This window comes from Malaya genurostris, chromosome 3, assembly GCF_030247185.1.
Source record: "Malaya genurostris strain Urasoe2022 chromosome 3, Malgen_1.1, whole genome shotgun sequence".
Classification (NCBI taxonomy): domain Eukaryota; kingdom Metazoa; phylum Arthropoda; class Insecta; order Diptera; family Culicidae; genus Malaya; species Malaya genurostris.
In genome coordinates, this window is record NC_080572.1 from 170,493,224 (window position 1) to 170,514,429 (window position 21,206).

At 40.2% G+C, this 21,206-nt stretch overlaps 2 protein-coding genes across 9 annotated transcripts in view; one reads left to right on the forward strand and one right to left on the reverse strand.

The window, feature by feature from the left end:
• Nucleotides 1-5,093, forward strand: part of LOC131435188 (coronin-6) — a 41,934-nt gene extending 36,841 nt beyond the window's left edge. For 5 of the 6 annotated variants that reach the window (XM_058602824.1, XM_058602820.1, XM_058602823.1 and 2 more), the window contains exons 4-6: nt 1,598-2,449; nt 4,064-4,339; nt 4,397-5,093. In XM_058602824.1, the coding sequence (XP_058458807.1) occupies nt 1,598-2,449; nt 4,064-4,339; nt 4,397-4,669 (1,401 nt within the window). In that variant the 3' untranslated portion in view covers nt 4,670-5,093. The remainder of the gene's footprint in view (nt 1-1,597; nt 2,450-4,063; nt 4,340-4,396) is intronic. The other variant, XM_058602826.1, reaches the window with a different exon arrangement.
• A 3,956-nt stretch (nt 5,094-9,049) lies between these two features.
• Nucleotides 9,050-21,206, reverse strand: part of LOC131434478 (AT-rich interactive domain-containing protein 2) — a 33,685-nt gene continuing 21,528 nt past the window's right edge. For 2 of the 3 annotated variants that reach the window (XM_058601218.1, XM_058601216.1), the window contains 5 exons: nt 11,395-12,477; nt 9,937-11,232; nt 9,600-9,878; nt 9,406-9,497; nt 9,050-9,345 (listed from right to left, as the gene is read on the reverse strand). In XM_058601218.1, the coding sequence (XP_058457201.1) occupies nt 9,231-9,345; nt 9,406-9,497; nt 9,600-9,878; nt 9,937-11,232; nt 11,395-12,477 (2,865 nt within the window). In that variant the 3' untranslated portion in view covers nt 9,050-9,230. The remainder of the gene's footprint in view (nt 9,346-9,405; nt 9,498-9,599; nt 9,879-9,936; nt 11,233-11,394; nt 12,478-21,206) is intronic. The other variant, XM_058601217.1, reaches the window with a different exon arrangement.

Below are 21,206 nucleotides of genomic sequence, written 5' to 3' on the forward strand. Positions count from 1 at the left end.
GTGGCGTACTTTGCTCGATCGAAGGGTATTTCTGAGTCCAAAGTACGCACGATTCACTGCCAAAATACGTCTCTGAATATCTCTGCTGGTGTCATTGTCGGCGGTTACCAGTGAGCCCAAATACACGAACTCGTCAACCACCTCGATATCGTCACCGTCTATCAATATTCGTGGTGGGAGGCGTAGTGGTTCTTCTCTAGACCCTCTTCCTCTCATGTATTTTGTTTTTGACGCATTTATGCCCAGTCCAATACGCCCAGCTTCAGCTTTCAGTCCGATGTAGGTTTCCATCATCTTCTCAAGGTTACGTGTCACAATATCAATATCGTCTCGCTCTTCGAATCACACCTTCCAAGGCAATATTGAACAAGATATAAGATTGAACAAGATACACCTTGCCGTAGCCCTCTCCGAGATTCGAAGGGACTCGAGAGCGTCCCAGATACTCGGACGTAGCCCATCACTCTATCCATCGTTGCTTTGACCAATTGCGTCAGTTTATCCGGAAAACCGTATTCGTACATTATCTGCCATAGCTGTTCTCGATCGATTGTGTCGTATGACGCTTTATCAACGAATAGGTGATGCGTGGGTACGTTGTATTCACCACACTTCTGGAATACTTGTCTTATCGCGAATATGTGATCCGTAGTGGCGCAGGCTCCAGTAAATCCCGCTTGGTACGGCCCTACGAATTCTTTAGCTAATGGTGATAGACGACGGCAAAGGATTTGGGAGAGTGCCTTGAAGGTGGCGTTCAGCAATGTGATTGCGTGGTAATTGCAACAATCTAACTTATCACCCTTTTTGTAGACGGGACATAGTACTCCATCCATCCATTCCTGCGGTAGAATCTCCTCCTCCCGAATCTTAGAAATCACCCAGTGCAGCGCTCTACCCAGTGTCTCTCCTCCATGTTTAAGCAACTCGCCTGGTAACTGGTCATTGCCCGCGGCTTTGTTGTTCCTCAGCTTGCCGATCTCCTCACTTATCCTCACTCCAACAGATCAGGTGCTGGGAGTCTATCGTCGGCTGAGCGTGCACCCAGATTGATTCCTGTGTCGTTCTCTGTATCTTGCGCTTCGCCATTCAGATGCTCATCATAGTACTGCTTCCACCTGTCGATCACCTCACGTTCGTTCGTGAGAAGGTTACCATTGGTATCTCTGCACATTTCGGCATGTGACGTGTAGCGTCTACGTGAGCGGTTCACCTTTTCATAGAACTTCCATGTGTCATTTGCGCGGTACAGCTGTTCCATCGCTTCGCGATCTTGGTCTTCCTGGTGGCGCTTTTTCCACCGGAAAACCGTGTTCTGTCTGTTCCGCGCCTGTCTGTATCGTTCCTTGTTCGCTGTCGTGCGGTGTTGCAGCATCCTTGCCCTTGCTGCATTCTTTTCTTCGACCAACTGCTGACATTCGCCGTCAAACCAGTCATTTCCTCGATTTGATAACCTCGTACCTAGTACGGTTGCATCAGTGCTACTCACGGCGGACCCACGGCAATTTTTTCCCATATGGTGTAAACTAATTTAATTATTTAGAAGTGGAAATAGTTATTATAGAACATATTTAAAAATTTCTTTTCTATTTTCCAGGTATGGCAAATACCAGACGGAGGGCTGTCCAGGACTATGACTGATCCAGTTGTAGACTTGGTATACCATCAACGCAGAGTCGGTCTGGTCCTTTGGCATCCTTCTGCGTTGAATGTTCTGCTAACGGCCGGTTCCGATAATCTGATAGTAATTTGGAATGTCGGAACCGGTGAAGTGCTGGTACGCATCGAGTGTCACCCGGACACTATCTACAGTGCATGCTGGAATTGGGACGGCTCACAATTAGTCACTACTTGCAAAGATAAGAAAATTCGCATACTCAACCCACGGTCCGGAGAAATTCTGAACGAAGCCATTGCGCACGAAGGATCGAAAGCAACACGTGCAATATTTCTACGACATGGTCTCATCTTCACCACCGGTTTCAATCGATCCTCGGAACGACAGTATTCTTTAAGAGCACCGGATGCGCTAGGTGATCCGATTGTTATGGTAGACTTGGACACATCAAACGGTGTAATGTTCCCTCTGTACGATCCGGACACAAACCTTATCTATCTGTGTGGCAAAGGCGATTCGGTTATTCGATACTTCGAAGTCACGCCAGAGCAACCATTTGTGCACTACATCAATCAGTTCCAAACACCGGATTCGCAACGAGCTATCGGAATGATGCCAAAACGAGGATGTGACGTAGCAACTTGCGAAGTGGCACGGTTTTATCGGCTCAACAACGGAGGTCTATGTCAAGTGATCTCAATGACAGTACCTAGGAAGAGTGAACTTTTCCAGGAAGATCTATATCCAGATACTCTGGCAGACGAAGCGTCCATTTCGGCGGAGGATTGGATATCCGGGTCTGATGCGGATCCACAGCTAGTATCATTGAAAGTAAGTTTCTGAAGCAATAATACACCTTTTTATTCAACAAGACAGACTTTACACGAAATGGACATGATTTAAATCAGAAACGTATAAAATCAATATTTCCTTAAATTCTATTAAAAAGTGAGTTTCAATCTTTTAGTTCATGTCCTTTTCTATCAAAACAATACACTGTTAATAAAAGCATTTAATAATACTACTTGTTATTGTAAATATTGCCTCGTGTGCTTAAGTATGTGTTGATTTGGCTTTCCCGGTGTTAAAGCATGTTGAAGCAATAGTATAGAACAAATATTGTCTTCTTGTATCTGTTTATTAATGAGATTTTGATAGAGTCAATACTCCCTAATAGTGTTTCATCAATTGAGAGAAGTTTTTTTTAAAGATTTGGTTAAAAGTGCATCGAATTATGAGAAATTCTTGTGAGATAATAAAATGTCATAAGATCTACCAGTTTAAATTATCAAATTTTGTCATTATTTTAAATTACTTTGATTTTTTTGTCAATGATAGCAGGCCCTGTCAGCTTAGAGTGAAATTAGCCCTCGCACGATATCACATTTAACATATCATGTGAAATGTATGACTGTGCAATGCTGCTATCTTCACGAGTATGCGTTTGACATTTCCCTCATCTACTTGTATGTACGAGTTTGCGTCATGCTCGCAAAAAAGTATGTCGCTTATAATTTGTTCGTAAAATGTGATATCTTGGTATTATGATATCATTGATGGGGTTTTGCTTGAACGAATTTTCTAAACTTAGACGCTCTTATTCTATTTTTGCATTAGGCCGTTCATATACTACTGATTACAAACGATTACATTGAATTGTAACACAGAATGTTGATGATGTGTATCACTTTCTGAATCATTGTTTCGTTCATTTTGAGTTTACCAGTGAAACAATAATGTGGTGGCATGGTGTGCAAATAACTACAGCATGCCATATAGTTGTACTAAGAACAATATAGATTTTCCAGATAACATATGACACAAATCACCTTTGGCCAGAGTAAGGCCAGAAAAAAAGAATGCATATGAAACAAATGGAAACCCAAACCGCTTTTGAATTCTTCTAAAAAAGTTCAAATGAGAATGATATTGGAGAAGTTTAGTGGAATTAAACACAATTGATTAAATTAACAACGGAACAATTTAGTCAGCTTAAGTAACAAAATTAAATTACTCGAAAATGTCGTAATATTTTTATGTTGGCTCAATTTTCAGAGTTATTTCCCTATCATAATATCAAACAGTTTCAGAATTTATTATTTTTTGAATCTACTATTTTAGTGTAATATCAATAATAAATTTTAATTCCAAGTTTGAATGGAATATTCAAAATGTTCATGTCATAATCAAATTCACCGTCTTGGTAATATCGAACTTATTCAAACCGTTTCAATTGCCTTCTACTTAGAAAGAAAATAGAATCCAATTAGAATCCTTACAGTACATAATTTGCATGAAGCTTTAACAGAACACACTCATGATGTTAGCTCGTTGTTTGGATTGCGTTTGATACACACCGTATACCAGCCCAAAAACACATATTTAGTTTATAAGGCACCTGTAGTATTATTAATGCAAGAGCATGGTATGAAAATCGCTCAATAGGAACATGTCTTCCTCGAAAAGGGTGGCTATGTCTCACAATCGCAAAGTACACAATTGACCGTGACGAAAAAATCGAATGTGCTGGACAAGATGCCACCTCGTGGACCAAAGAGCTCTCTATTATCTGGAGCACCATCGGGAGGATCACCACCGACCGTTACACCAGCATCGAACGGGTCATCTCCGGCCAATGGAACAACCCCGTCTGCATCGCAGGCAAACACAGTCAATGCAGTTAGTCAACAACCTGCCCCAGTTATTATCAGTGGTGTCTCGGTAAGTTTAGTAATATAATCCACAGTATTATCATCACTCACGAACAAACGATTTCAGGAACAAGCATTGACTGATCTTCGAAGTAAGTTTGAAGATGAATTCAGGAAGTTAAAGGCAATCATTGTCAAACACGAGAACCGCATTCGATCTCTTGAGGCCAACATGAAAGCCATGGCGGATCGAGCCTTAACGGAAACGGAAGGTTCCTTACTCAACACCTCAACGCCTTCTCCTACGATTGCAGCAGCGAATCAATCGAGTCATGATGACCATCATGGCGATGGTGGCAGTCACTACACCAACACACATTTGGCACCCGATGAGGTATAGACAAACAATCAAACAAATAAAGAAAACTGGAGAATTCAAGCAGTGTACTACATGCCAAGCAATGGAACGCTTCCTTTTCGATCGACGCATGCTTTTTTAACAAGGTATGCCAAAGGAAAAAAAACATACTAGCGCTCAAACAAAACTTTATTTTTTGAACATTATTTTTAAAATTATACTAAAACGAAACAGTAAACAAAAGATTATTTATTTGTAATCATTTTATTGCAAACAAAACAAAAGAATTTTTCTTCCAAAATTTGTCAAATGCGAAGAATAATGCCTTACTGCTTGAAGCTAAACAACATACTTAAGATATAATGAAATGCCTATATTTAATTAAGTGGAGCTAAAAATCAAAAAAGAAAACATTGTAAATTTGAAATCAAAGCAGGACAGAATGAAACTTATTAATTCATTTTTATTTGTATGTTTGATTATTTCTCAAAAATATCACACTCATGAGTTTAAATCAAAACCAAGTGATATAATTTCAGCAATTGTTATGTCGTGATAAATTATATCAAAGGCAAAGGAAAGATCACTGTAAATATGGTCTGTCTGCAAACCCATCGACATAGAATCAGACTGGGGACATAAAAGAAGCTTTCCTTAAGTTAAGAAATACTGCTACAGAAGTGATATTTATTTAGGTAAAATCAATTGACAATATGGCCCTAATGATAATTTTTAATAATATACAGGTATCCACTGCGTGGTAGAATAAAGTCAAATTCTAATGATAGGCGATTGAATAATGTCTGCAAATCAATAACAGCATTGTTAGCACCATAGTTGGGTCGGACGTCGATATTAATTTCGCGAAGCAAAGTGCGCAGTCAATCTTATCATTCAAAACATTTGCCATTAATAAAGCAAGGTAAAGATATCATCGAACTTGTAGAGTATCGAGACCGATTAGTAACAAACGACTTTCGTAGCTTGGTAGTTTGGGAAGATTGTTCCACAGTAAACGCCGAAGTGCGAAGCAAATGATTCCAAACGACTGAGTAGTACTCAAGGGATGAACAAACAAGTGGACAGTTAAAAGATTTTAAGCAACATACGTCTGTAAAATGTTCAACCATCCTCATTACAAATCCTAATTTGCGAGAACACAGAATTTAGAATACCGTTTTAAGGTAGATCTCTTAGTCGTTTTGAATTATTTCACTACGGCGGTCTGTCATGGTGGAGTTGGCTGGATTATTTTGATACAAAAACGATCGCTGGCTGCAGTGGCTCGACTGTGGGGGGCTTCAATGAAGCTAATCATGCTGCGTCCCAGTACAACATAGATCGATGCATTAAGCGCGTCATTGGTTCAGAAGGGCAACTGGTTCCAAACGAAGAGCAGACATCTACAATCGCGAGCAAGACCAGGATTTTGATGCAACGAGAAGAGATAATACATGCCGTTAGGTGTAGTTAGGAATACTACTTCATAACACTCACACACAGGACCGGGACGGTTGAAGTACGCTGGTTCGACTGTGGTGGGGGGTTTAGGAGCTTCCAAAATACCAACCGCACATTCCCCGGTGAACGGAAACATTTAGGTTAGAACCGGTGCTAAATAAATAGATGTAATAATAACCTACATTGCGTCCCAGTATGATCCCGAGCCGGCTCATAACGGCAGTGGTGTTTTATAGAGTCCCTCTATAAGACGATCCGGGGGTTCATTGATGGTCCATATTCACTGGCATACTAACATCATTCTCATCGGAAGAAGGCGGAGAGACATAGATAGGCGGGCACCAGATGGATTGTCCTTACGAAAGAGAAGTCACAGCATGAAATTTAGCCTGAAGACCAACTTTGAAGGAAACAAAGTTCAGGATGTTGACGTCCGTGGCCTTCTTCACTAGCCCGAAATTTAGATCCGTCTTCCGTTAGTTGCTCGATCATCTCTATATTAACGCTGAGATAAAAACGGGAGAGGTAGATCCAAAAATTAGGAAAAACTGGCGGAACCGTTTCAATATTGCAGTTTACGACCCACGCTTTAACTACCACGCGATCACACAACAAAGCACCGCATACGAGGTTCTCTCCCAAATTCTTTACCCCCGATTCTTACCATTTGCAAGAGAGTTCGTGGGACATTACCAATCGGGATTCATGGGTCCTCGCACCACCACGGATACAATATTCGCAGGTTCTGCAGAAGGGACTCGAATACAACGTGCCCATGCATCACTTGTTCAAAAACTTTTACTCAGTATACAATACAATCGATAGGGACCAACTAAAGCAGGTAATGCATGAATACGGTTTTCCTTCCATACTAGCACAATTATTCAAACGACGATGTTCATCATTTGGATATCGGGAACACTCTAGAGTCTTTTTGGATTACGAAGAGGGTTACGACAAAGTAATGGGCTATTGGGCCTGCTGTTCATCGTTGTGTTAGTAGGCATGAAAAGGAGAGCTGGAATAGCAGGTACGACTCTCAGGAAGTTCGTCAAGCTTCTTGACTTCACCTAAGACATTGACATTATTGCACGAAACTTCGAGGCGATGTCGGAAAAGTACATCAAACTGAAAACTGAAGTTAGCAGGATTGTATTTGCCATTAACGTTTCGAAGATTAAACTTCGTGTGTTTAGGGCCACTTGTAACCGCCGACAATGATACCACCTGAGACATTCAGAGACGGATCTTGGCGGGAAATCGTACGTTGATTAGACCGGTAATCCTCTACGGCCACAAGACCTGGCCTATGCTCATGAAGGGCGAATGTTGCATATCATCTATGATGAAGTGGTGCTGTTGAAAGAACCACACATCGTGCATGCCGAAAATATCGGACGTTTGAGGTGGGCAGCACTCGTCATTATGATGTGAGACGACGACCCGGTAAAGATGGTTCTTGACAGTGATCCTGCAGGAGAAGACGGCTCAGCGAGCACGGTTAAACGACCAGCTAAAGGGCGACCCTTCGCAGACTGGTAGGCGACAAACAACATCGGACCGAGTTGAGTGGAGATTGCTTCTCCATACATCAAGAAACAACCCAGCACTAGTCTGATCTCTTCCGGCAATCTCTGAAGAACCTTTCATTTCAGCAATCACCGTCCGTGTAGAATTTTCGCAAATATTGATGTAGTTTAATAACACAAAATACTTCATTCCAAAACGTAGAGCACGGCGAGTGCTATTTAAGGTGGGTTCAAGATTTCGTTAAAAAAATTAAAAAAAACTTTCCGAAAACAGCTGGCAGATTTCTTGTATGTACGAGCCAATACGCTCTCTTAATTTCGTTGGTAAGTATTTCCTCTGCTCGTTCACATGTTTTCAAAGAGACATTGGTTTGAATTTCAATTTATGTAGTATACTTTGTATTCGGTATGGTAGCGCTTGGTGGTTTTCTTGTATAGCTGATTTTTAGGACGGCTCCTCTGATGTCTCTCTTTGGTGGTTTGCCATGTTGCATAGTATCGTCGTTTATTTATCCTTAGAACAGGTGAAGAGAAAATAGCTTAAACCTCGCGATAATAATGTTATTTATTACTTATTCTTGTTGGTACCGCTTTTTTGATGGAAGGTGACCCCATGACGCTCCAACGAGAATATAGAATTCCTCATTTCAATTTCCTCCTCAATTCATTCGTGTCGTCTATTAATGCGTCTTCGCTGTTGTTGTTGTTGGAGATATCATAATGATGTTTTCAGGTATTTTTTTCGTCTTGTAGTATATTGGTAACAGTCAATGGTTTATTTTAAGGAAATGTTAGCTCTATTAAATCTTTCAGTTCCTATCGCAGAAGTACTGCGGTTACTTGGATTTACCGTATGAGAAATTCTATTTTTTTCGAGTGTAGATATCCTCTTGCCTAGTTTCAGCTCAAAGGGTTTACCATAGTGAACAGCTTTCTGGAAATATTGACATTCAGCTGAAAGTGGTAAGTGACCAGCGATTTATGTGCGTGTTTTTTTTTAGTCCGAGAATCGTAGAAGAAAAATGAGCTTCCTCATGCGCACGTACACCGTTCAAGATTCCGAGTTTTTTTTTCTTAATTTTTTTTGTGGGAAGGATTTTTTTAAACATAACGAAGTCAATAACGGATAACCTAGTGGGTGGACAGACGCGGTGATCGATTCTTTCCTTCGTTAATTTTGCTCGTCTTATTATTTAATCCATTTTACCGTTATCCCAGGTGCAAGCAACTAACTAGAAAACAAATCAAACTTGTGGAATCAAGTTTCATATGCTTATATAGTAATAGAAAGCCATATAAATTTTACATTGTAATTGCCAATGGCATTGACAAATATTTATATTCATTTTTACCAAATTGAAATCAACAACAAACAAAACTGTTTCATTTGTCATCATGTCACAATAAATACATTTAAAACTACACGAAAAAGTGTAATTTGAATGACAAACGAGTTATATTTGGAATATATATCATATTCCCGATGTATTTTTTGTTCGTTTTCAAAGTATATGTAAGGTGTGTCACAGTATATAAAAATAGGTAAGTTGTTATTCAACTTCGAGCACTAATACACTCTTTCATCGTCGTCCAATAAAAGGGTTACCTTGTACTTAAAAGTTATGCTGGGTGTCATTCATTTCAAACAGAACCTGTGAAATAGTGCGACTGGCTTCAACGTTGTTCATTGCCATCCCCGCGAGATGAGGTTCGTAGGCCCGCAAGTTTCTGAAACAGAACACAAAATGTAGTATCGTAAACTGTTACAAGGCTTTGAATGATGTTTACCTTCTTGCTGTATTATTATAAACCACCAGATTTCTGAGAATCAGAGCCGATGTAAGGCGAATGCTTTTAGTTACCGGTCCTTCGATATCATCCTGAAATTTATTAGGTATTAGTACTTAGATCTATCTTATTTTCTAACGGAGGGAAACCGGGAATCGTTGGTAGCACATTCATCAAAGACAAATATATCATACCTGAAACTCTTTAGCATTGGTCCAGTCGATGGCGTGTCTCTTAATAGCATGAAGCGCTGCCGGACCTGCAGCCGAAAGATGTCCAGGACCTTGAGATGGTACACTTGCTGCTTGTGTTGAGGGACTAGTTGAAGTTTCCGAAGTGGTTGATGAAGCTGAAGAACCGGGTGGAGTATGAGCACCCGGTTGTCGGACCAACGTAACTGGATATGCTTGTTGCGGTTGGTGAGCACCGGAACTGGCACTTGTTATACGACGCTGAACTGTTAACTTGAAGGACTGTAATATTTGAGAACTAGAACCATTAGAACGACAAGCAATTCAATGTAGAACTTACATCACTTGTGCAATGACGGTCGAAGATGTGTGTCATCAAGGAGAACCGTTTACGGGGAAGGTTATCGCAAAGGTTTGGTCCAGGGCCCCATTGACAATAAATATCCGCAGTAGAATCAACTGTATCGGGGCAATGGACAGCGCAAGCATGCATGTAAACTTCGTTTGCCGACGCAAACTTTTTCCGAGGGCATCCACGCCAATCACACACCCAGGGCCAACTTAACTCAACATCCTCGTCAACCACCTTGGACGGATCCATTGCCGGAATCATTTGTATTGTGCTGTTTGTACCAGACACAGGAATGGTCGTGGATGTTGGTTGAATCGACGTCGACAAACTGTTTGAGGGAGCTGAAGGAGATGATGGAATTGCAGAAATAGCAGAAGCGATTGTAGTTAAAGGTGTCGAGAATTGAGAATTGGAAATTGTTTTCGTAGAAGGTGTTGAGATTAGAGAAGACGTAGATGTAGACGAAGTGTTTGAAGTACTAGTGATACCTTTTGCCGGAACGGATGACGTTGGGGTTGTTATCGTCACGATATTCGTTGAGGGAGATTCCGACACAGCTAACGCTTGAGATGTCATTTTTATGTTGGCTTGCGTTTGAACGGTTGATTTTTGCTGAGATTGCTGAACTGGTTGTGGTTTAGAATGGGGTGTCGATATCTTTTGCTGGACAACTTGGATTATTTGCTTTTGTGCCGGACCGGATGAAGCAGAAGCCTGCTGCTGAACTATTATGGTTTTGGTAGGAAGTTGAGGCGAAGATTGAACAGTAACTGGTTTGGATGAAGGAGATTGTTGAGTTGATTGTTTTTGAAGAGTGATTATCTGTTGTTGCTGTTGCTGCTGCTGAGGGTGGAGGTTTTGTTGAATGAGCTTTTGCTGTGCAAGTTTTTGGCCAATTTGTGAAGGCGCAGGCTGAATAATTTGTTGAGAGATTATCTGTGGTTGAAGCTGCTGGGACGGAGATTGTATAACGATTTGTGGATGTGAAGGCTGCGCCACCTGGGGCTGAATTAAAATTTGTTGAGATGGTTGAGTCGACACTGACTGCTGTTGTGGTTGCTGAATAATTTGAAAAGTCTGCGATCCACTCTGCTGAAGAATTTGTTGAATCTGCTGAGTTGCGTTTTGCTGTTGCCCCAAATGAGTTTGAATGATTTGTGGTTGATTCGTTTTGATAATTTGTTGTGAAGGTCCTTCGATGCTTATTGTATTTCCCTGTTGGTTAGTCGTTATGTATATGGGCTTCTTTTCCACGATTTGGCCACCTGGTGACGATATTAAAGTCTGCGGATTGATAGTTATAAAAATTGAGACATTTAGTAGAGCTGTTATAGAGCGCGAATCAGTGCTATTTTATTCGTGTGGTGTTTGCTAGCACTTGAAGAACAAAAATTTACTAAGAATACGCTTATTCAGTAATTTAATCAAAACTCAATTAAAAATTACCTGATGTTGCATCTGTCGAGGCATCTGAGTCATGATGATCTGTTGACCTTGTTGGTTCACAAACACCTTTTGAGGAGTTTGCGACTGAGCCTGGGCGAATTGCTGTCCACCAGCGTTTTGGGTTGGTTGTTGCTGCAGGATAATTATAGTTTTTTGTTGTGTGCCATGTTGTGGACTTTGAGTCAGAAGAACCGTTTGTTGGAGCTGTGGCTGTGGTTGTTGTTGTTGAGCTACAACGTATGTTTGACCCTGTGGATTGGTAGCCAGTATGTATTGAGTAGGTTGTTGAGGATTGGAAATAACGGTAGGTTGCATGACAGGTGGCGCTTTTTGGAGCTGAATTTGACTTTGGTTGTGCTGTAGAATGACAGGCACAGTTTGATATCCTGTATCCGTTTTAATGGTAGCAGTTGTCTGGGCAGTCAACTGCTGTCCTCCCGCACCACCGGGAGATAGAAGCATCTGTTGTGGATTGTTTGGATTCATAATGATTTGACGCTGTAGAGGAGCAGGCACTGTGATAACCTGCTGTGTTGGTGCGGGTTGTATTTTAAACTTTGGTTCCTCCTTCGGAACTTTCATTTCGATGTCCTCTAAATCCTCATCAGCCAGAATTGAACCAGCTAGCTCGGCGTACAAATCAGCTGCCTTCGGAGTTACCTTTACCTCTTCTGTGTCTATCAAATCCAATTTTTTTGCTGGTGGCTCGGAAGAATCTATATCGCTTTTACGCTTCACTGTCGTTTCACCAATGGCAAACACAGGAGGATCATTTGTTTGTTTATCTAGTAAATCAACAAGCATTTTATTTGTTGAGCCTGGTTTGGTGAGAGCTCCGTCTGCTTGATAAGTTAAAGGGGCCAACGGTGGTGGATCTTTGTCCTGTGGATTAGTCGCGGTAATAACGGTATTCGTTGGGAGTGTACCGGGTTTGATAGAAATTGTGGAGTTTCCTACTTTTATATTGGTCAAATTGTTAGGACTATTGGAAGTGACCACAACAGAGCTGTTGGGATGTTGAGAATTTCCCGTCGGTGCAGAATTTGTTTGTTTTTGTTTCATTAACTGCTGCCGTTGTGCAACCTGGCAGAAAGAAGAATAAAACAATTAAATTTATAAAATATTTGAAAAGAAATCAAAAATTGAGAAATAAACAGCACACTCTTTCCTCACTAGGGAAACTGATTTTGGAAATTTGAAAACTTTTATCATAAAAGTCAATAAAAAATCATAAGTCAATATTTGGACCATTATATTGGCCATTGGCCTTTCTTATATCACGTATATTTTCAAAAATATCACTAGAAGATTCTGTGAAGAATTTTTTTTTTAAATTTGGATAAAATAAGAAACTGTCTTTGGGTATGAACTAACGTAACCTTTTCAACTTGTAAACAGTTATGTTAAGTTAATAAGAATTTTTCTTTATTTTGCCCCAATTTTCACTAGTCAATTTTCAAGTGATTGAATAAACTTTCTATATAAAAAAAATCTTTATCACGACTTTGTGATAATACTAACAAATAGGTACAAATTGAAGAAAAGATTTACACATTTTCACTTGAAAAATATAGATTCAAATGTGGCAACCATGCACGCTTTACGAAAATAAACAAGGCACGTTGCGAACGGATCAAAGCTGGATGGTGTTTTCTTCTTCCGTACCAGCACGTAACGACGCGTACCGGTTTTGCCTCGTCATTTTGTATGGTGGTTTGAATGTTTTGACATTTATAATTTCGGAACCGGAAGTCGGATCTGGATGAAATTGCACACTATATTTTAAGGTAATAAGAGCTTTGATTGGAATCATGATTTGTGCAAATCGGTTTAACCGTGGCTGATAAATCGTAGTGAGCTCCGTTTTTTGAGTATTTCTTCACTATTATCGGTGCTGTCGGAACCGGAAATCGTGGACTAGTAATCCCAAATTAGTTTTATGTATCCTCCAATTAACAAGATCTGCCAACTAGATGAATTTACCAGTAAGTTTTATAAAAATTTGCACCTCGTTTTGCCATCACTTGTGAAAAAATACTCATGAAATTGATAAATTTTCACTTATCGCGGTGTTAAAGCGGAACCGGAAATCGAAATAGAATTTTAAATACTTTTATTTGCTTCTTGGTTTGTGAAAATCGGTTAAGAAATTTCCGAGAAAATTGAGTGCGCATTTTTTATTAATTTTCACATATTTTCTTGTAATTCTGGAACCGGAAGTCGAATCCAACAAAAATTCAGGAGCTTTGCATGGAATCATAAGACCTTTCGTTTGAATCTAAGTTTGTGAAAATCGGTTCAGCCATCTCGGAGCAACGTAAGTGACTGTTTTTTTCCTTTTTTGCGCATATCACCTTGTAATTCCGGAACCAGAATTCAATCCGGGATAAAATTCAATAGCAGTCTATGGGACTATAAAACCGTTCATTATTGAAACACACACAGACATTTTGTGATCTCGATGAACTGAGTCGAATGGTATATGACACTCGGTCCTCCGAGCCTCGGTTGTAAAGTCGGGTTTCACAACTGTGTGATAAAAATAATACATTTATGAGTTCTGCTCGCCAAATCGGAAAGAATTTTGCCAGAATCAGTTTTCTCAAGTGTCAACATTTACAACACTTATTATGGAGCACGCCTTTTTTGAGAAATTCCTATGCAAGGCTCACAAATGTCAATTTAACTGAAACTAGAACTAACATTCAAATTTCAAATCGTCAATATTTGATGCTATGATAAATTTTGAACAAGATACTTTCGAAAAATCAATAAAATTAATCCACCTATCGGTGTAACGTTTTTTTTTAAACTTGTACATTATTATAATATTTACAGAAAAATGTGTTGCCTGTCACAAAAATCTTGAAAACTATTTACTATCGACATGGAAAACCTCCGATCACAAATTTGCAATTTTGCAATTGTTACTTCACGCATCCGTTTCCATAATCATTTAGGTAAACAAAAATCATTATTCAACGTTTCATGCTGAACGTTTGGCAATTGAACGCCATTTATATCAGCTACGTTTCATATAAATGAAAGTATACAACACAAACTTAGAATTAATTGTAAAACAAGTTTTCATTGTGCTGAATATCCATATTTGCGATATAAATTTTGAATTTCATTTGCGAGTGTTGTATTTTCGGAAAGCGCATGGAAGCGTAGGGAAAGCCGGGGCTCAACCGAACACTTGAGAAATTGAAAAAAAAACATGCATTACTACTAATTTTCTCCCGAAATTTCCCATACCGATGTGTAGCTTCAAACTTCAGCTACGATTCCCAATTTGTGATTTGGAATTATGCATTAGTTCGTACCAACTCGTGATGAAGTGACCAACCTAAAATATCTATTGACGATTGTTTGATTGTTTCGCTACATATAATGAATGTAAATATAGTTTTAATAAGTGATATCAAATAGAGAGGAAATGTAGATGTCAATATTTAGGTATGTTTCAAGAATACGATAAGAATTACCAGTCGAAAATTAAGTGTCCGGTTTGGCCCCACGTTTTTGTCCAGCTCAGTCCCGCACGGACGGTACGTCCGAGTTTATTGTGCTAAGAAAACTCCCGCTCGTAGATAATTGTAAGTAACGAGCTTACAATTTTATCAGAAGTGGGATACGATCTCGAGCAATACGTTTAAAATGTCTGACGAAGAGGAATTCCACGGATTCGAGGACAAAGACAACGCATGCGATGGGCAGGAATTAATAAATTTGATGAGAAGATTGCCAAAGAATGGTATCGTTGTTCGCAAACCGAAATCGCAAATTGGACGCAGTTTCAGCAAAAAAATCAGGTGGCTTTCCCAGACTCCGAAAATGAAGCGGAGGTTTTTTTTTTATGTTGGCCAATCTTGTGAAATCAAAAAAATGAAAGTTGCGAACATTTTGTCTTTCGAGTGGAAGATTTGGCGGCGCGAGTTCATGTGAGTAAAATAGTGAGAGTGACATACATCGTTAGAGGATTATCGCTGGACCCAATTTATGACCAGATATGTGCAAACCATTTCAACGTCAACCATCGGTGACTAGTTCCCACAAAATTTCTCAAAAATCATCTGATGCCGATATGCAAAGGACCACAGGGGATATGTCCCAACAACGTAAATGCTTTAACTGTGGCAAGCTCGGTCATTTGTCAATTAATTGCTCTCAGCCAAAACGATTCATACGATGATCCAAATGTCAGCGAGTCGGACATGATGTAGAACATTGTCATCAGCTGCCAAGTCAAGTGCGCAATCCTCGCACTCAGGACCAGCGGGTTCAGAATCAGTTTCAACAGCGGAACGTGCATCTTGCAGAAACAGAGGACAAACTATCAAATAGTTTCGAAATTGACGAAAGCGGTAGGTTCTCGGTTGGTATTGATAAACAGTCTAATGTGGATTTGCTAGTCGATACTGGAAGTGAGGCGAGTCTCTTGAAAAAGCGATTTGTTCTAGAAGGAACAATTCTACAACCTGTGAACAAAAATAGTTTGAGTATTGTTGGAATGAATAATGTACCAGTTTCGGTAGAGGGGTTTTTTTTAAAACTACCATTCATTGCACATCGTCTAACTATGAGATGGATTTCTTGGTAGTACCGGAGAGTACTATGAAAATTAATTGACTAGTGGGTCGAACATTTTTGAAAGGAAACAAAATCAACAGAATTATTGTATTGTTGGATATAGAAGATCCCACACCGAAAAATCATGACTGTCAGTTCATGTCAGAAGTCTATGGACGAATTGATAGCGATGGTGACCTAGTCTCTCATACTTTGAATGAAGTGAATCTTGACATTGGGGACGATGGATCGACACTATCCATGATGAAGGTTATCTCCGATTTATTCCAAACCGAGTATGTTCCACGAGCTCGTGCATCTGCCCCAAAAACAAAGCATTCGTTTGGAATGAAGTTAAAGCAAGATAAAGTATATCATGCCGCGCCGCAGCGATTGTCTGTTTTCGAACTTAAGGAAGTAGATAAAATAATTAATGAGCTCTTAGATTCGGGTGTAACTCAAGAAAACAATTCTCCTTACTCATCCCCACGGTAGCGATCATCTACCGATCGTAATATCAATCACCAGCGGCTCAAAACCATCGAAGACAATCAATGTTCCGTATGACCTCACACGAAATATTGATTGGAATGGCTATGCGGGGACTCTAAAAAAAGGCCGAAATATGAAAGGCGGAATAACGACGTACGGCCTTTTGTGTTTTCGGCTTTTTGTATTTCGGCTTTTCGGCGACCTCGATATCTGAGAAACTTGAAAGAACCCAACAACTTCCTCCGGAGGAAGAGTACACGTTTTTGGCTGGCTTGATTTTCGACACCGCGACTCAAGCTCAGACGAAACGTGTACCCGGCGCGAAAACTAACATCCGTCCTCCCAACCCGTGGTGGGACAAAGAGTGCACAAATTTAAACGCGGACAGAGCCTCCGCGTATAAAATATTCAGCAAAAATGGAACACCTGATAATTACCGGAATTACGTGGCGTTAGACGTTAAAACTAAGAACTTGATTAGAGCCAAGAAACGCGGTTACTGGCGTCGATTTATAGACGGCTTAACGAAAGAAACATCTATGAGCACTCTTTGGAACATAGCCCGACGAATGCGCAATCATAACACCACGATTGAAAGCGAGGAATATTTCAACCGCTGGATATTCGATTTCGCTAAAAAAGTATGCCCAGACTCTGTTCCGGAACAGAAGATTACCCGCGCCGCGACACCAAACACAAACGAAACACCGTTTTTGATGGTAGAGCTCTCACTTGCACTTTTGTCATGTAACAATAAAGCCCCGGGATTAGACAGAATAAAATTCAACTTGTTGAAAAATCTGCCTGACCCTGCCAAAAGGCGCTTGTTGAGTTTATTCAATAAGTTCCTTGAGGGCAACATTGTTCCACATGACTGGAGACAAGTGAAAGTGATCGCCATTCAAAAACCAGAAAAATCAGTCTCCGATCACAATTCGTATCGGCCGATTGCTATGCTTTCCTGTATCCGGAAATTGTTCGAAAAAATGATTCTCTTCCGTCTAGACAATTGGGTCGAAACTAATGGCTTATTTTCAGATACACAATTTGGTTTCCGCAGAGGCAAAGGAACGAACGATTGTCTTGCGTTGCTCTCAACAGAAATTCAAATGGCATTTGCTCGTAAAGAACAAATGGCGTCAGTTTTCCTAGACATTAAGGGGGCTTTTGACTCAGTTTCTATAAATATCCTATCTGAGAAGCTGCATCAGCATGGTCTTTCGCCAGTTTTGAACAACTTTTTACATAATCTATTGTCTGAGAAACACATGTATTTCGCGCATGGTGATTTGTCGACAATACGATTCAGTTACATGGGTCATCCTCAGGGCTCATGCTTAAGCCCCCTTTTATACAATTTTTACGTAAATGACATCGATAAATGTATCAACACATTTTGCACGCTAAGACAACTTGCCGACGACAGCGTTGTGTCTATTATAGGACCCAAAGCTGGCGATCTGCAAGGGCCGTTACAAGATACTCTTGTCAACTTATCCACATGGGCTCTTCAAATGGGTATCGAATTCTCTACGGAGAAAACTGAGCTGGTTGTATTTTCAAGGAAGCGAGAACCAGCACAGTTACAGCTTCAACTAAGGGGTGAAACCATAGCTCAGGTCTTCACTAAGCTCTTCACTAAGCTCAATAGAAGCTCTCCGGGCAATGAAGCCAGGAAAGTATCCCCCTTATTTCATGGGGAAAATATGGGAATACTTGCGAACTTTATCTGAACGGTCTTATTCAATATCTTTAGTCTGGGTCTCTTCGCATTGTTCCATTCCGGGAAATGAAAAGGCAGACTCATTGGCTAAAGTGGGCGCATTGGAAGGTGATATTTATGAAAGACCAATCTGCTTCAATGAATTTTTCAGTATCTCTCGTCAGAAAACTCTCGAAAGTTGGCAAACTTCATGGAGCAATGACGAACTGGGACGATGGCTACACTCCATTATCCCTAAGGTATCGACGAAACTTTGGTTCAAGGGGATGAACGTGAGTCGTGATTTCATTCGTGTTATGTCACGGCTCATGTCAAATCACTATACATTCAACGCACATCTCCGGCGTATCGGGATCGTGGAGAACGGGCTCTGCACCTGTGGCGACGGTTATCAGGACATCGAGCATGTCGTGTGGTCGTGCGTAGAGTATCGCGACGCCAGGTTGAAGCTACTGGAATCCCTTAGGGCCCAAAGTAGACCGCCTGAGGTTCCGGTTCGGGATGTGTTGGCGAGTCGGGATAGTTCATATATGCTTCTCATATATCATTACCTTAAACACATTAATATTCTAGTGTATTCTGTTACATCTTGCTTAGAAAGTTTTTCCTATTTATCGACGTTGTTTCAACTGTGGCTAAGAATAATTTTCACCTGCAGGTTCGACACTAACTTTCGCCGATTATCCCGATTCCTCATCTGTCCACCATCTTCATCGGAACTAACAAGTTTTTTTTTGCTGTCACTAAGCTTTTCGCTTCCCCCCTCCCCGTCTTTTTACCATCTCGATGTCAACTAATTAGATCTCTGTCGTTTTTAGTCATTTCATTCCCATATCCCCTTTTAAACTCCGTTTTCCGCAATATTTACTTCGCTATATTTTTTTTTTCATTTTCTTCATCATCGCCCACGGAAACTTATCAACATGCGGGCCACCCGCCGGGTATTCGTAACCTGGAGGTGTTTCCCGCGGACCCACACGGACCAAAGAATGCGGCCAACATGAATTTTTACCAACGCCATATGGAAGACACTCATGAAATATTCAATTCACCGGCCACTGCCGATCACCAGCTGAAGGCTGGATCTGCCAAAGTCAATGATACAATCCTAGTTTTAAGTTAGTCGTAAATTAAAATTAGTAAAAGCCCTTGGCATCTTAGAGCTTAAGCAGTGTGCCTTAAACATTATATTCTTGAATAAAAAAAAATTCTCCTTACTCAAGTAAGGTGGTGTTGACCAGAAAACAAAATGGGTCGTATCGACTTTGCGTAAATTTTCATGCCTTGAACAAATTAGTTGAACGATATCACGATATTCCGGTTATCGAGGATCAAATAATGAAGTTGGGAAATAAGCGATATTTCACATCTTTCGATTTAAAGAACGGTTTCCACCATGCAGAAATTGATGAATCATTCTGTAAATATTTTTCATTTGTTGTCGAAAACGGACAGTACGAATACACTCGCATGCCTTTTATGTATTGCAACGCCCCCGAAATATTCGTAAGATATATAAACAAGATGCCTTCTGATTTAATCAAATCGGGGCCTGTGATCGTTTTCTTCGATGATATACTCATTGCTACCGAATCCATAAAAGATCATCTAGAGATTCTCAGACAACTACTACGGATACTGTGCGACAATCACGTTCAACTGAACTTGTCGAAATGCCACTTTCTGAAAACCCGTTTAGAGTATCTAGGATATGATGTGACGTATAACAATTCAACCTTCTGACAAACATGTGAGTGCCATTAAAGAATTCCCGCAACCGGATTTATTTCGAGCTGTACAGCGTTGCACAGGACTAGTTAGCTATTTTAGAAAATTCATACAAAACTTCAATAAAATAGCTAGTCCATTGTACGATTCACTTGAAACCGATGATCCTTTCGTGTTCGGTCCCGTACAGAAACAATCTTTTGCTATGCTTCGTAATATCCTCTCGACGAAACCTGTCCTCAAAATTAATTCGCCTACTGCGGAGACTCAACTGCATACCGATGCATCGCTCTTCAGCTAACGCTGAATATTAAAATCCTTCTTAATCAGCGTTAGCTGAACAGCGATGCATCGGTATGCAGTTGTCTCCGCAGTAGGCGAATCTCAAGGTGGGCCTTATTCATTGAGCAATTCGATTATGAGATTATACATCGTGCTGATGATAAAATGCAACATGTAAATGCGTTATCGCGTGCGCATGTTTATACACTCGAAGATAAACGAGGTGCATTCGGAATCAACGAAAGTGCTTTGTATGTGAATCAATTGGAAGACGGAAATATCCAAAAGATAAAGCGCGACGTAGAGGATGGTAAGAACGATGGCTACAGAATTGTATATCAAATCGTGTATAAAATTAGGGAAAAGAATAATCTTTTGTACGTGCCTCAAGTAATGGAGACGTCATTGATGTTCACATATCACAACGAATTAGAACATTTCGGTGTGGATAAGGTAGCTGATATGATAACGCGTAACTTTTACATACCTAACTTAGCAGAAAAACTCAGAAAACACATCAGCGAGTGTATTGCATGTATCAGCTATAATCCGAAGTAAAGAAAAACCGATGGTTATTCTAACCTTTATGAAAAGTCATTCACATCGATCACTTGGGCCCTTTGGAGAAAACTAAGGGAAATAATCTACATATATTAGCTGTTTTTGACGGTTGTACAAACTTCTTAAAACTGTACGCAGTGAGAACAACAACGACTAAAGACGTAATGAAGTGTCTCAAATTATATTTCTTTTCATACTCGGTTCCAAAGGTTGTGGTATCCGATCGTGGCTCAGCATTCACTTCCGAAGTATTTGAATCGTTCTCACACGATCACAGATTCCATCATGTCCAAGTAGACACAGAGTGTCCAAAGGCTAATGGACAAATAGAAAGGTATAATCAAACCTTAATTCCGCTATTGGCAAAAATTCAGTTGAAGACTAATTTGAAATGGGACAATATTCTGTACAAAGCCGAATATCTCTTGAATAACACCTATAATCGTTCGATAGC